Below are 14,558 nucleotides of genomic sequence, written 5' to 3'. Positions count from 1 at the left end.
TAGATTTTTTCTTTTTTGGGTACGTTTTGAGTTAATGATTAGTGGTTCCGAGCGGTCTTTGGTTGATGGGTCCTCGGTAGGGTCATTGGTGTCAGGGTCGTTATCTTCGGCCAATTTTTTTTCGTCCTCGTCCGACGTTTCTTCGAATTGTCCAAACGGATGTGTTCTTGTTGCCCTCCGAGCCGAGGGCCGACCATCTCGCGATGTTGAACACGACTCGGAGGGTCGGCCCAAGCCTTTGTGCATTGCTACCCGAGTGAAGTATGGGCCTTCCGATGTTCCAGGGTTTGAGTGGGTTAATGGTGAAGTATCATCTTATTATTCTCGCTATCGGGATGCTCGAATGATTACCAACCTTTTGGAGTACACCAAATGTCTTATTTTCAATGCCGAGGAGGATCCATATCTGATCGGGGTGAAGGCATGCCAAAACAATGCGTTTCCGAATCTAGATTATGTTTTTCTAGGTAAGCATGCGCAAAACATGGATTCGCTTTACATGTATGACTGTTTGTTTCGGGATTTGAAGGTGAAGTTGCTATTTGATGATTCCACCAGTGTCTTTTTAACAATGCAATTGCGTATTTACGCTAATTACCATTGGGTCATCTTGAACAGGGTCGATGCCCCGGAAGTCATCCTCTTTGAAGGTTATAGTTGGCCACCTTCTTGAGGGTATTTTCTCAACCGCGTGTACTGCCCAAACTGCCTCGTAAATATCTCCTTTGGGCCGATGAGGTTGTGCCTCTGCCGGCAAACCCTCCTGCGATCATGTTAATAACACGCCTGTGCGACGTCTGGGGTTCTTTTTTCCTTTCGCGTGATCGGCTATGCTCACGACGATGTCTATCGGAACGCTCGCTTTCATGTTGGTCACGGTATCGAGGCTGGTACTTCATCCGAGGATGAGTTGAGGTTGGCCGATCGACAAAATTTTGAAGTTTCCCTTGCTTTATTAAGTCTTCAATCTTATCTTTTAGGGCCGCACATTCCTCGGTGGAGTGACCCCAATTACAGTGGTATCGACATGACTTGTTTGTGTCGGCGCGTAGAGGTGTTGAGGCTCTCTTTGGAACTAACAGCACTTTTGATGCCAGGGCCTGTTCGAGTACCGCTGCCCGACTTGCATTCAAAGGAGTATATTGAGAATAATTCAGACCGCGCATAGGTCGTTCTCGAAGTGTTATTTCCTTATTGCGACCCTTAAATGGTTGCTCTATCATCTTCTCATTCTTTGTCATGGTTTCAGCTCGAGCTTGGTTGCGAAAGTCAGCTAATTCTTCCATTTGCATATACTTATCGGCTCGTCTTCGCAAGTCATTCATGTCCAAGGGGGTTTTTTTGTAGATGATGTTGACGAATGGCCCTGGTTTCAAAGCCGTTGTGAGGTGATGGAGTGTCACAGCTGGGTTAAGATCCCTGATTTCTAATGCCGCTTTATTGAACCGATCCATAAAAGTCTGAAGTGACTCCCTCTTGTCCTGCCGAAGACTGATTAGTGACAAGGATGTTAGATTGTGTGGATGACCTATTGCAAATTGGATACTGAATTGAGAAGACAATGTGTTGAAGGAGTCGATAGAATTGGGAGGGAGCTGAGTGAACCAGCCCAAGGCCCTTCCTTTGAGAAATGTTGGAAAAATCTGACACAAAGCAGCACATCCGTGGTGCTCAACGTTACCTGCGTAAGAAAAACATCAAGATGCTCATCAGAGTCCGTTGTGCCATCATACTTATCGATCGGCAGGGATTTCCAATTATCCATCAACGTCAGTTGCATAATAGACGGGGTAAAGGGGTGTCGGTGTGATCCAATTGTTGCTAGGTCCGTGGGTCTGCCAATTGTCGGTAAGGCCGATGGGAACTTTTCTGGTGCAACGACTGAGGCATGAGGGGCCGAAGTGTGGATCTCATGAGACTGGAAAGATCCTTGGGTTTGAGTGTGGGTTGGTTGAGTAGGCCTCCACGAAGGATCTTAATTTTTTAATGCAGCATTTTCTGCTTTCAAGGCCGAAAGTTCCCTTGCGTCTTTCTCTCGCTGCTACTTCATAGCCGTCATTTCTTGTTTCAGCTGACAAACGGTTTCGGAAAGGTCCGTTTTATCGACAACCTCCACATGGTCCTCTTCTTCGCCAGATCGGTGGTCTTCTGTGTTCGTCCTCCTCGTTTTTGCCATCGCTCGACTTGCTCTGTTAATCTCCACAAAAACTCTCGGTTCGGCCCTATGATGGGCGCCAAATGTACCTGTCTGAAGGGCACACTAGTAAACTTCTTGTACTCTAAAGACCGAACGAGAGCTCCAATCGAATATTCCGGTGAGAGGGAAGGTACCTGCAAAAGGTACTCCGACGCTCAAGTTAGAGTAGGCCCAGAGATCAATAGTTATTGAATGAACCGTGACATTACCTCGAGATGTGGACTATTTATACTGACATTAATGGGCCCTGTGCTTGATGGGCCCGCACTAGGATTACTAAATTAGGTAATACGTTTGCAACTTACTTTATATCCGCAATTACCTGTTAATTCATGATTGAGGCCGGTTAATGTGCTTATTAGTACTCCCTTTTCGATTTAAGGTGCGTTTGTGTCATGTAGTGACATTAAACGTTCCTCGGGTACCAAGGTTGTCGAACCGATTGGCCAAGAGCTTTGTCCGGCGCACTCGGGTGTCAAGGGTGCCGAGTCCGCACTTATGGACCAAGGGCATTGTCCCATACAAGTTTAAAAGTAGTTACAATCGTAAAAGAACAGAATAATCTTATGTTTAATCAAATAATAATAAAATATATTATTTTGAACAAAGTTAATTTATATATATAACGAGTCCCTTTGCATAATTTTATTACAAAAAAATATAAATACAACGATAAGTAACAAAACAGGAAAATACAGTGACATATCCAACAATCGCCAGATGTTTTATATTGAGATGATGAGGGAATTGAATGTTGACCAAAGAATTATATATGAAGCATTAAAATTAACTTTTACTAATAAAAAAAAAACTGCACTTATGTTATAATTTTGACCACATTTAATTATAATCTGAATTAACTTAAAGTCGTTGATAAATTATAGATATAAATAAATTATTTAAACATACAACTATAATTAGGTGATTAACTGTTATATATATATATATATATATATATATATATATATATATATATATGTTTTTTTTTTTTTTGATTAAGAGGTGTCTCCAAACCGTGTGAGACCTGAACCCATTCCATAATAAGTTTCAGTCTACATATATATGTACTTAACATTAAAAACAAAAAAAGATGAATAAAAAGATTGAGAATGATATTGCAGAGTTTTCAGTCTACATATATATGTACTTAACATTAAAAACAAAAAAAGATGAATAAAAAGATTGAGAATGATATTGCAGAGTTTAACAAAATTCTGTGGACATTTCATGATCCAATGAGTTATTATCACAATGACATGTTTGGATGTTTGGTTCAACAATGGTTCTATGCTGAAGTAAATTAAGCATCTGTTAAATGTTGAGAGTTTCATTCCATTCCTTTACCAAGTAACGTTTTCTCTTCCTGGTTTTGTGCCACGTTCTTCTCCTCTTTTTCCTTCCCTCTTTACTTTTCTTGTCATTTTCTAACCTCCTTTTTAACCATTTAGCATACTTTCTGTGTGTTCTTTATAGATCCTCATTAATAAGCACCCCCCCAATATCTACCAGTCATTTGAAGCCATGCCTCACACAACTTATCCCTCAAATATGAGGTAGAAATGCTATAGTAATTTTATATATAACTGGGTTTTGAATGCATCCAATATTTCCTGTACTTTTTACTGGTTGTGTTTACAAATTCTGTTTGGAGCCATCCCTCAAAAGAAAAACAAAAATATACCCGAAATCATTACACCAAAATATAACGTTAGCGAAAATTATTTAATGACAATAAATTAATTATTTCTATTTTATTATTTAATAAAAATATTAATAATTATTAGTAGTCACTAAAAATATATTTACACTACATCAAAATTTATTAATAACAATAATTATTTAATAGTAATAAATTAACTATTTTTAATTTATTATCTAATAAAAAACATTAATAACTAATAAATAAGAGTCACTAAAAATATATTTATAAGAGTATTTATTGAAAATGGTTGGTTAAAAGCTAAAAGTAATTTTTAATTAATTTTATTAGAAAAATCTTAAACTCACATCTATTAGAGATAAGACAATTAAAGAGTATATAAATGGAAGACAACTTTCACCTTACAAATTGATTTTGTAGGATTGAGTTGGGTGCATAACATACTATTCTAATTTGATATCAAATCATTCACCATTTATTCACTTGAGAGAGTGTATTGAAAAAAACCTAAGTGTCATATTGAAAGAAGGTAATTAAAGAGTATATAAGTAGAGGATAACTTTTGTCTTACAAGTCCCAAATTGACTAGATATAATTAAAAAGTATATAAGCTAAAAATTATTTCTTAAGCTTTTAGTGGCAATAGTAAAAAGATATTAAATAGTAAAAAATGTCATAAAAACTCATACATTTTTCTTTATCATTATAAGGACTTTACCAATATGCAGAATAATTGTCAATAAATATTTTATTAAACCATATACAATGACTAATGTGAAAATGGTAGTAAAATATTTTGTAGTTATTTTTATTATTACTAAAATTAATATAATAGTAAATCAAAGCCTAAGAAATATTATATTATATTATATATATATATATATATATATATATATATATATATATATATATATAAAAGCAAAAGTTATATAGAGCTTAATTTTTAATGCATTCAATATCTCGGATATTTTATGTTGGTTGCATTTACAATTTCTGTTCGAAGGAAGACTTTTGAGAATGGTTTGTAACCCCCATAAACTTTTTAACATTATTTTTAATAGTTTTATTAATAAAATTTATTAAAATAAGCTTTTTTAAACTATCTTAATCAATAAGTTTTATTTTAGGATTTATAATGAATAAATAATATATTCACTTATTGTATAATATCTGCTATTCAATATTACAAACTATATTGTATATAATAAGTTTATTAATTTTTATAATAATTATCTTATAAAATCGATATCAATAGTTTATGATTAATTAACTCCATAAAAATTAATTAAATCCATATATTCAATTTATGACATAAATTTAAATTTAATAAGAATAGAAATGCATTATCTCACATTTAGAGTGAGATAATAGATTTTAATTTTTTTATAAACACTTTTTAAAGTTTAAAAGTTTGCCTTATTTTTTGTTGAGATACTTTAACTTTATTTTATTTAAAAAATATTATAAACAAAAAGTATTATTATAAATAAAATATATATAAATATAAATCTATTTATAATATAATTACATACAATTTTAATATTAATTTTAAATAAAATTTAATAATATATATTATGTATCACTATAATTTATATCTACATTTTAAAAAAATATACTAATATATATTGTATATATAGTATTAATAAAAGTAATTTTTACTAAAAAGTATTGTATCATTATAAAATATATCCAACTAAATGTCAATTTCTTTTAATGCTTGCAGGTACTTTTCAAAATCTAAAAGTTTTTCTTACTTTTTACCGAGCTACTTTAAACTTATTTGCACCATTAATTCACTATTCAAATTAAACTTCACAGTAGTTTAAATAGGTATTTAAAATATTTATTTAACTAACAAACGTGTCTATTTTAGAACATAGGAAGTCCTGATAGTTTTAAGATTGATTCTTATGATTTAAAATAATAGTAAAGACAGATTATTAGTCTTTAATTATCAATTTTGATATATATATATATTACACTCATAAGCAAAGAAAAAAGTTGACCAATTGATAAATTTTTAATATATTTTTATGAGTTAATTACTTATACACTTAAAGTTTTTTTTACACTGACAGTTAATCAAAATTGTTAATAGTGTCTTTTTATTTACTCATTTAATTAAATTAAAATAAAAAAAAATACTATTAATGACTCTAATTGACTGTCAGTGTAAAAATTTTTACATTAGAAGTATATAAGTGATTATCTCTATTTTTATTATATATCTTTGTACGTGTTACTCTTTTTTATCTCTATCTAATAACATTCATTGATTATTTCCAATATTGCTTTAAGTATCCCTTCTGCTTTTTTATGCATAACGCACGTCAATCTCTCTCTCTTTTGAAAACCAGAGTTTTTATCTTTGTTTGTTTATGCAACCCCTTGTCTTGCTTGTGTGAATGAGTGTCACGTGTTACTAGTCATCTCAAGCCACGGCAGTGAGAAATGTTCTATATAATTTGTACTCTTCCCTTCATTGAACACACTCATTTCTGATATTCATCACCATACCTTTCAGTTGCTGCATCCTTCAATCATCTTTCTGTAAGCAAACACAATCTTCCTCTCTTCTCATGCTTTTTCTATCTTTGTGTGTGTGAAAAACCCCACTTCACCATGTGGGGTTTGTTGACTTTGTTCACTTCCTGGTTTCATGATGTATATCTGTTTGGGTTCATGAGAAATTTATTTCTTTTGTTGGTTTAGTTTATTGAGCATTTGGAGTTTTGATGACTGTGTGTTCATGTATCTCCATTGCAGGTTTCCATTTTTGTTTAACAAATTGCTTTTATCTCACACTCTATTAATTATTACACCTTCCGTTGTATAATAACTGCAATTTAAGATATTCATACCTATATTTAAATCAACAATAAATATAAGTTTTTTTTTAATGTAATTACATAAATTTTATATTTTAGTCTTTATAATTAAAAATGTTCTATTTTAATTTTTATATATGGTGTTTTTTATTTTTTTTAGTTTTTGTCATTTATTACTATAAAAAATGCAAAGTTTATAAAACTCTAAGAATTAAAATGAAATAAAAATCACATATATAATTATTAAAATATAATATTTTAATTATAAAGACTAGAAGATAAAATTTATGAAATTATAAAAATTGAAAGAGTAATTAAATATATCATTTTTCACATAATTTTCCTAAAAGTGGTAATGTTCACGGTGGCAAATTAAGAATTTTAAAAAATATTATATTAAAAACTTATAATATCAGTTATTTAAAATTTTATTAAATATTAAAGCTGCAGTTATTTTAAAAACAATACTAAAACCTATTAATATTATGAGTGAGACTTATACAATTTATTAAATTTAAATAAATTTTAATCAATAATAAAAATTATATTGACGCTCTTCGTCTTTTACTTTTTACCCATTTAAAATGGGTCATCTTATTACATATTACTAATTTTACAACTTAAAAGACTCATCTTTGTGAGACAACAACGTTAAACATTTAAGTGTACCTCACAAATAAACTTTAAACTTTCAACCTAGCATTTATCATTATCATTTAATTAAAGCAAGCACATTGACTTATGAAAAATATTTGAACACCCATTCTTAAATAAGCACTGGATGCATCAAACACTCTAATTAAACACATCTCTTATTAAGCACCAAAGCAGCATATAAGATTGTTTGACACAATCACCTTTTGGAGGTATTGAAAGTGTGAGGCTGGCTAGCATTTTTCTTCTTGTGTTTTGTTCTGAAATTTTTATATGTTCAATGTTTTAGGTATCTGAACCGAAAAAATGGGGAGCCTTGCTGGTACTCAGGTTGGTACTACGAGTGCGAGCAAATCCAATGGAAGGAGAAACAAAGATGTTGTTCAAGGTTCTACAACTGAAAAAGGTTCAAGATTTTGGAGGAAACTCAGGATTTTGCTATGTTGCTTGCGTTTGAATTCCGAGAAGGAAAGCTCCTCCAATGAAAAAACCAAACAACGCTATGGTATATATTTTCTACCTTAACTATTCTTCTTAGATCTCACGCTAGTTTCTCGTTTCAATAAAAAAAATTCGCTTTTGATTCATACATTGGTTAGGTATATATACAAGGTGGCAATCCCATACTTGTATCCTCCCCTATATAGTATATACCATTGAACTACCCTTCATTCAAAATTACAAACGCGTAATCGATACCACGTTTCTTTTTATTTGCGAATTTTTATTAATCACTTATTATACACTTATTATTTTTCTCTTTTATTATTTCTCCCAAGGGTGTCTTCGGACTTTTCTTCCATATACCATTACATATCTCTCTCTGGATATGTCCTCCTTATCTTCTTCTTATACTTGGTCTTTTTTGCTCAATTTAATTTACAATAAATCAAATTATATATTAATTAGTCAGTCATGTAAATCCTGTTTAGCTTTTTTAAATAAAATGTTTATTTTTTTCCTTTACATCCTTCAGGGCATATATTCCTCCGGAGAGAAGATAAATAAAACTAAATAAATAAATAAATAAAAGTAATAAACGGAACAGATATTTTACCAGAAAAGGGAAAAAAAAAAAAAAAAAAAAAAAAAAGAGAGAGAGAGAGGCATGTGATAAGTACAAAAGTTAAAGTAGGAAAAGTCAGGATTATAAATTTTGGGAAAAAAATTCATCAAAAGTTCTTTCGGCACATAAAAAAAAAAAATCAATTCCTTTCTTAAAATAACTTGAACCAACATAGATTCTATATATGCTTATGTTAATGGAATAACTTGTGAAATAAAATTGAAAGGCATGTTTTCAGTACTAAAATATATTCATTGTATGTTGCAAATGGCTAATTCAGGATCTTCTTTAATCTTCTAGGGCATGACAAATTTATACTTAATTGATCATTAATGTGTCCAATTCATGTACACTTTATATATATGTTGCTAATTAAATTAAACATGATTAGAAGTGTTTCTTTTTCGCTGTAAATCAACAGGAAAAAATGTTACAACTGATGTTGTTAGACACCAACCAGTTAATTCAAGATCCTCATCCACCAAAAAATTTAGAAGCCGTGCAAGATCTTGCACTCCCAACATGAGCCCGGAACTTATAGTAGCTTCTTCCCTTCTTCGAAGGTTCAGCTTTAATGATCTTAAATTGGCAACAAGAAATTTCAAAGCTGAGAATTTTCTTGGTGAGGGAGGGTTTGGAACTGTGTTGAAAGGTTGGATCAGCCAGCATGGGAACTATGCAGCAAGGCCTGGAGTAGGGATTCCAGTTGCAGTGAAGAGTCTCAACCTGAAGGGATTTCAGGGTCATAAGGAATGGCTTGTATGTGACCATACAAACCCTGACTTTGTTTCTTTTTCAGTTAGCTAATTTCCACCAGTTTTTATTGAGTAAATTACATTTGATATATATATATATATATATATATATATATATATATATATATATATATATATCTTGTTAGTTATTAAAAAAAAAAAAAAAAACTCTTTCTCTTCATTTTTTTCATGTTTGGCAGGCTGAAATTAGTTATCTGGGTGAACTCCATCATCCAAATCTGGTTAAATTGGTTGGCTTTTGCATCGAAGATGACAATAGGTTACTGGTATATGAGTACATGTGTCGAGGAAGCTTAGACAAGCATCTGTTCAGGTCCTTCAGGAGTATGTCTTAATTTCAACTTATTCTTTTGTAGAAATTTGTGTTCTCTAATTTAATAGTTCTCGTATGGTGTGAAAATATATATTTTTATTTTTTATTACATAAATGTCACATTATTTATTTTAATTAAATATTTTATTTAAAATAAAAATAAAATTCAGAAAATATTTCCTAAAATAACCAGGCTCATAGTTTTCGTTCATTGTTTCAATCTCACAAAATTAAAATGTCAATATATGCTTCCTTTATGTAGTAGGCGATGTCTTTGGTCTTGATTGTGTGAAGGTATAACAATTAATTATTAGCTTTCACAATTTACTAGTTTATACATCTTAGTATGAGGCTTTGAATATTCTTGCAATTCATTCGTGTGAGAAATGTGTACAAATTATGTGCATGGATTTAAGAAAAAATAAAAGTGACAGAAAATTCTGAACAATCTAAGATCAGAAAATCATACATAAGTTTCTACAAATAAATTGTAGAATTTATTGTTGAGCCTTGGAGTTGACCAAATATAGGTTCTAATGACATTTATCAAGGTATAGGTTCTAATGCAGTTGGGCGATTGAGTTGTAAGTGCTTCATTTAATCTCTGCAGTATTAACTTGTGTTATTATTCTCATTTAAAGAACATAAAGTGAACAATCCTATCTGAACTTAGGTTTATGATAATGTTAGCTTGTACTTTTAATCTGTTTCTTTGTAGATTGATTTAGCTTAACAACTCACTGAGAATTAACAAGTAATAGTGTCATGTATCAACAGGGTCTACGCGCCAGCTTTCATGGTCTCTGAGACTGAAAATTATGATTGGTGCTGCGAAGGGCCTTGCTTTTTTGCATGAGGAAGCTTCAAAGCCAGTGATATTTCGAGACTTCAAAACATCTAATATCTTATTGGATATGGTATTATATATTTCTTACTATGCTACATAATTTTCAACATATATACATCTTTACCTTCATCATCTTAATATATATCATTCATTCTATTTCAGAACTTCAATGCAAAACTTTCTGATTTTGGGCTTGCTAGAGATGGTCCAGTGGGAGATGCAACTCATGTGTCAACTCAAATAATAGGAACACAAGGCTATGCTGCCCCTGAATATGTGATGACAGGTTAGTATACTCTCAAACATCTTATTTTAATTGTTATCAGAATGCTTTGACCCTTGAGTCTGAATTGCATCTAGTCTTGGAAATTTTTCAGTCCTTCAAGAGTATGTAACTTAAAATCATGGTACCTGGATGTATATGGTTACTTTACTGAATTTTAATTTATTAAAATAAAAATGGGAGAAAATTTAAACTATCTAATGAAAAGTGTTAATGGTCAAGGGAATATAGTTACTATAGTACTGAAAATTTACTCACTTTTTCCTCCATTTATGATATATCTAGTGTCGCTTTGGTTTGTGGTTATGCACGCTTGCTAGCTGGACTCTTCATATTTATTAAATAAAATGGCATATAGAAAGTTTAGATTAAATTATTCTGGAAAGGATGTATCAATATGAAAGAAAGTGAAATTCATTGTTGAAATCTTATCCTTGCTGTTAGATATCCCTTTCCCATTTGCTCAGCCAAATGTTGTATTCATGTGTCATAAATTACATGCTTTATGAGAATACCTAGTCTGGACCATGTTTAGTTTGTTTCCATGATAAACTAATATCAAGTCAATACAATAGGATCTATGAACACACGATATTCTCCTTCGAGATCAAGAGATAATAAGGATTTGTTTATAGATAGTTTTTGGACTAGTTGCATAAATCATTAATCCCTACTAAATAGCAAAATAGATGACATGAATGACTTCATTAAATGGAAACTCATACATCAATTGGTTTAAAAACTAACCGTATCAAAACCCTAGGTTTATGACATATTACATTAGACATGTGGAAACAATGTATGCATGATTTAAGCTTCAATGTTGCATGTTGTGCAAGTTTCTTCTGCATTGGTTTGGGATCTTTAGAGGTGCTAACATGATGCATGTTGTGGTTACAGGACACCTCACTTCCAAGAGTGATGTCTACAGCTTTGGGGTGGTCTTGCTTGAAATACTGACAGGTAGAAAAGCCATGGACAAAACATTGCCCAAGAGAGAGCAAAACTTGGTGGAATGGCTGCGCCCCCTTCTCAAGAACAAAGACAACTTAAGCTATCTGATGGACCCTAGGCTTGAAGGCCAATACTCAATGAGAGGTGCAAATAAAGCAGTGAGGTTGGCCACTCACTGTGTTCGCACTGATCCAAAAGCAAGACCCCTTATGAGTGATGTAGTTCGTGTGTTAAAGTCTTTGCCTCTTCAAGATGATAACATGGCAGATCCGTCTGCCTCATCAATAGCTTCAACCTCATCCACAGCAACTTCAACTCCATCAGTTACAATCCCACCGAGCTCACTTAACAAAATGCATGTTGGACCCTCCAGCCATGGTGGTGCAAACAAGTACGGTCTCAGAACTGATCCAGCACCAAATGTTCCAAGGCGCTTTCAAGCCTCACCATTGAGCCAAGAATATGGTATACCTCCTGCAAATGTTGCATCTTCATCCAACCCTTGTGTTGGACAACCATGAGATGACATGAGATGCATGTGTGTTTGTTTAGTTAAGTTCAGACTATTGAGAAATAATCGTTTATTTTTATATGCTTCTTAGGAAAGCTACGAGAAATAGACAATTATTTCCTTTTTAAAGAAACTATGTGTTTGAGAGATACTATTTTGAAGGTTTATTCGTTTCTTTACTTATTTTTAAGTCTATTATATTTGAATAATTTATTATTAATGGTTTTATTTAGGCTATGAATGATGATTTATTTGCTTTAGTATTGTATTTTTTCTGCTCTTTTAAATATTAATGTATATTTGTATGCATGGATATGATGTTGAGGTTTTATTGTAATTCAGAAAACCAACTGGAACCCGAGTGAAGATGGGTATATATATTGATTTGGGTACTGTATTTGCTCCTACGTCTCAACCTTGTGTTTTCATTTCCCTATACCTACTAGTGCATGTATTGGCTCCTCCATCCCAACCTCATGATTCATATACACCATGGTTTTAAATTGCGGACCGCAACACGTATTGCAGCCGCAATATTGCTGTTGCGGCCTTGTCCGCAACGGCATTGGACCGCAATTGCGGTGAGACTAGAAATCACACATTTTTCTGCAACGTAACGGTGTTGCGTCCGCAACACATCTGAAATGCACCGCAATACATCCGTAATACGACAAATTGATACTATAATTTTAAAATAAATTAAATTATTCATTAAAATAATAGAATATTTAAAAAAAAGGAATTAAAATGTATAAATCCTTAAAAATAAAATATATATTGATAATTATAAATTTTTTATATTTAGTGAAAATAATTAATAATTTCACACCGCAACAGCCGCAATCCGCATCGCAATACTCGCAATCGCAGTAACTGCAACCGCGACCGCAACCGCAATTTAAAACCATGATATACACCTTGCTCAATTAGAATTAACTTAGAAAATTCCAGTGTGGTTTTGATGAAATGATAATTTGAGATGAATTTTTTTTCAAAAATAGGAGTAGTATAACTAAATGGCTTCATGATTTTGTTTGAAGATCCTAATTTGTGACTTTTTCGATCTTTAGAGGGAAATAACAGCTTTGTTTTAGTACTGTAAGTGTTAATTACTAATGAATATTTCAAGAATAACCTTATCTAAATTGTTCACTACTGATTGTTTTGTTGATTGATTCTAATTTTTTATTTTATTTTTATATATACATAAGCAGTAGTAATGCTGAAGTTTTTTTTTTCTTTTTCTATGTTACTGTTCAGCGTACCATTGGCCTTTAGGGAAAATTCATGGGCTTTAGTGCTGTTTCAGTTGACTTGCTGGAGATTTTGTGTTAGTGTGATTTTCTTTCATTAATTTCTCAATTTATTTTTGCTACAAAAATATGTTATATATAATGAAATACAAAAATATGATTTAGATAAAATATATATAGGTATAAATTTATTTAATATATAATTAGAAAAAAATTTGATTTTAAATAAGATTTAATAATATATATAATATATCACTATAATCTATATTTATATTTTTTAATTAATAATATATTAACATATATTATATTCATGTTTTTTTTTGAAACAGCAAATTTCATTTAATTTGTGGTACTAGTACTAGGGGTGCCTCAAACCCTAAACATATATTATATTCATATTGTTAAGAATAATTTTTAGTAATAAATATTGTATAACTATTAAATATGTATCACTACTGTATGATAATTGTTTGTTCTTTTTTTTTTTAGTATTATCTATATTGATTCTGAAAATCATTTTCTGTTTGTCTATTAGAACCATGCTTAATGAGCTTATTACACAATTTTGCAACTTCACCCAAGCCAGTTGGATGGAATTTTCGAAACAAGAGTATAATGTTTTCTGTTTGTCAGAAAATTATAGCACATTCTAAAATTATCATAACAAAATTTCTGGAACTATCAAGAAACTTTTGATGATAAGACATAGCAAGAGTAGAAAAACATCACTCAAAAGACATACAACAAGAAGGAGACAGTTTATAGGCATGCTATCGTGTATAACATGATAGGAGGTGTTTGCTTTGGCATTAAAAGTAATGAATTAAAAGGAATATCTTTCCATATCACTGATATCAGTGTGTGTAACACATTTCACGCGATATATCAATATTATAATATATTTTTCTTATATTCAATCTTTTTACTCCATTTTCTTTTATTCTATTATTCACTATTTTTTCCCTCTCTACCAAAATTCCTATAATTTCAATCGAAGTGTTGCTTTAATATATAAGTGACACTATTTTACGAGGAGTGATTTTTTTTTTCTTGGACGACTTTTCCGAAACCAGACACCCAAGGAATTTGAACACCAAAATTGTTTCAGCATTCTTTAGGCAGCCGTATGATGATTTTACCAAAAGGGATTTATCAAGGAGATTAGGGAGGTTATGTTCTTTTCTTCTCAACATGATATATTCAGCGATGGTATAAT

General features: G+C 31.4%; 1 protein-coding gene across 1 annotated transcript; it reads left to right on the top strand.

Moving 5' to 3' along the window:
• Positions 1-7,208: 7,208 nt before the first annotated feature.
• Positions 7,209-12,916, top strand: LOC109817012 (serine/threonine-protein kinase PBL34). Its single transcript, XM_083067842.1, has 5 exons — positions 7,209-9,164; positions 9,361-9,505; positions 10,272-10,411; positions 10,504-10,627; positions 11,525-12,916. Exons 1-5 carry the CDS (start codon positions 8,928-8,930, stop codon positions 12,097-12,099), a joined length of 1,221 nt encoding a protein of 406 aa, XP_082923968.1. The 5' UTR covers positions 7,209-8,927; the 3' UTR covers positions 12,100-12,916.
• The last annotated feature ends 1,642 nt before the right edge of the window (positions 12,917-14,558 follow it).

This window comes from Cajanus cajan, chromosome 2, assembly GCF_000230855.2.
Source record: "Cajanus cajan strain Asha chromosome 2, NIPB_CcT2T_4, whole genome shotgun sequence".
Taxonomy (NCBI): domain Eukaryota; kingdom Viridiplantae; phylum Streptophyta; class Magnoliopsida; order Fabales; family Fabaceae; genus Cajanus; species Cajanus cajan.
This window is presented reverse-complemented; position numbering and strand designations above follow the sequence as displayed.

What these genes read in the sequence shown, in the direction of transcription:
- LOC109817012 (XM_083067842.1), top strand. Translation starts at nt 8,928, where the DNA reads ATGAGCCCGGAACTTATAGTAGCTTCTTCCCTTCTTCGAAGGTTCAGC. An exon ending in AGGGTCATAAGGAATGGCTT is followed by an intron (nt 9,165 to 9,360) that starts GTATGTGACCAT and finishes CATGTTTGGCAG; the next exon opens with GCTGAAATTAGTTATCTGGG. An exon ending in CCCTGAATATGTGATGACAG is followed by an intron (nt 10,628 to 11,524) that starts GTTAGTATACTC and finishes TTGTGGTTACAG; the next exon opens with GACACCTCACTTCCAAGAGT.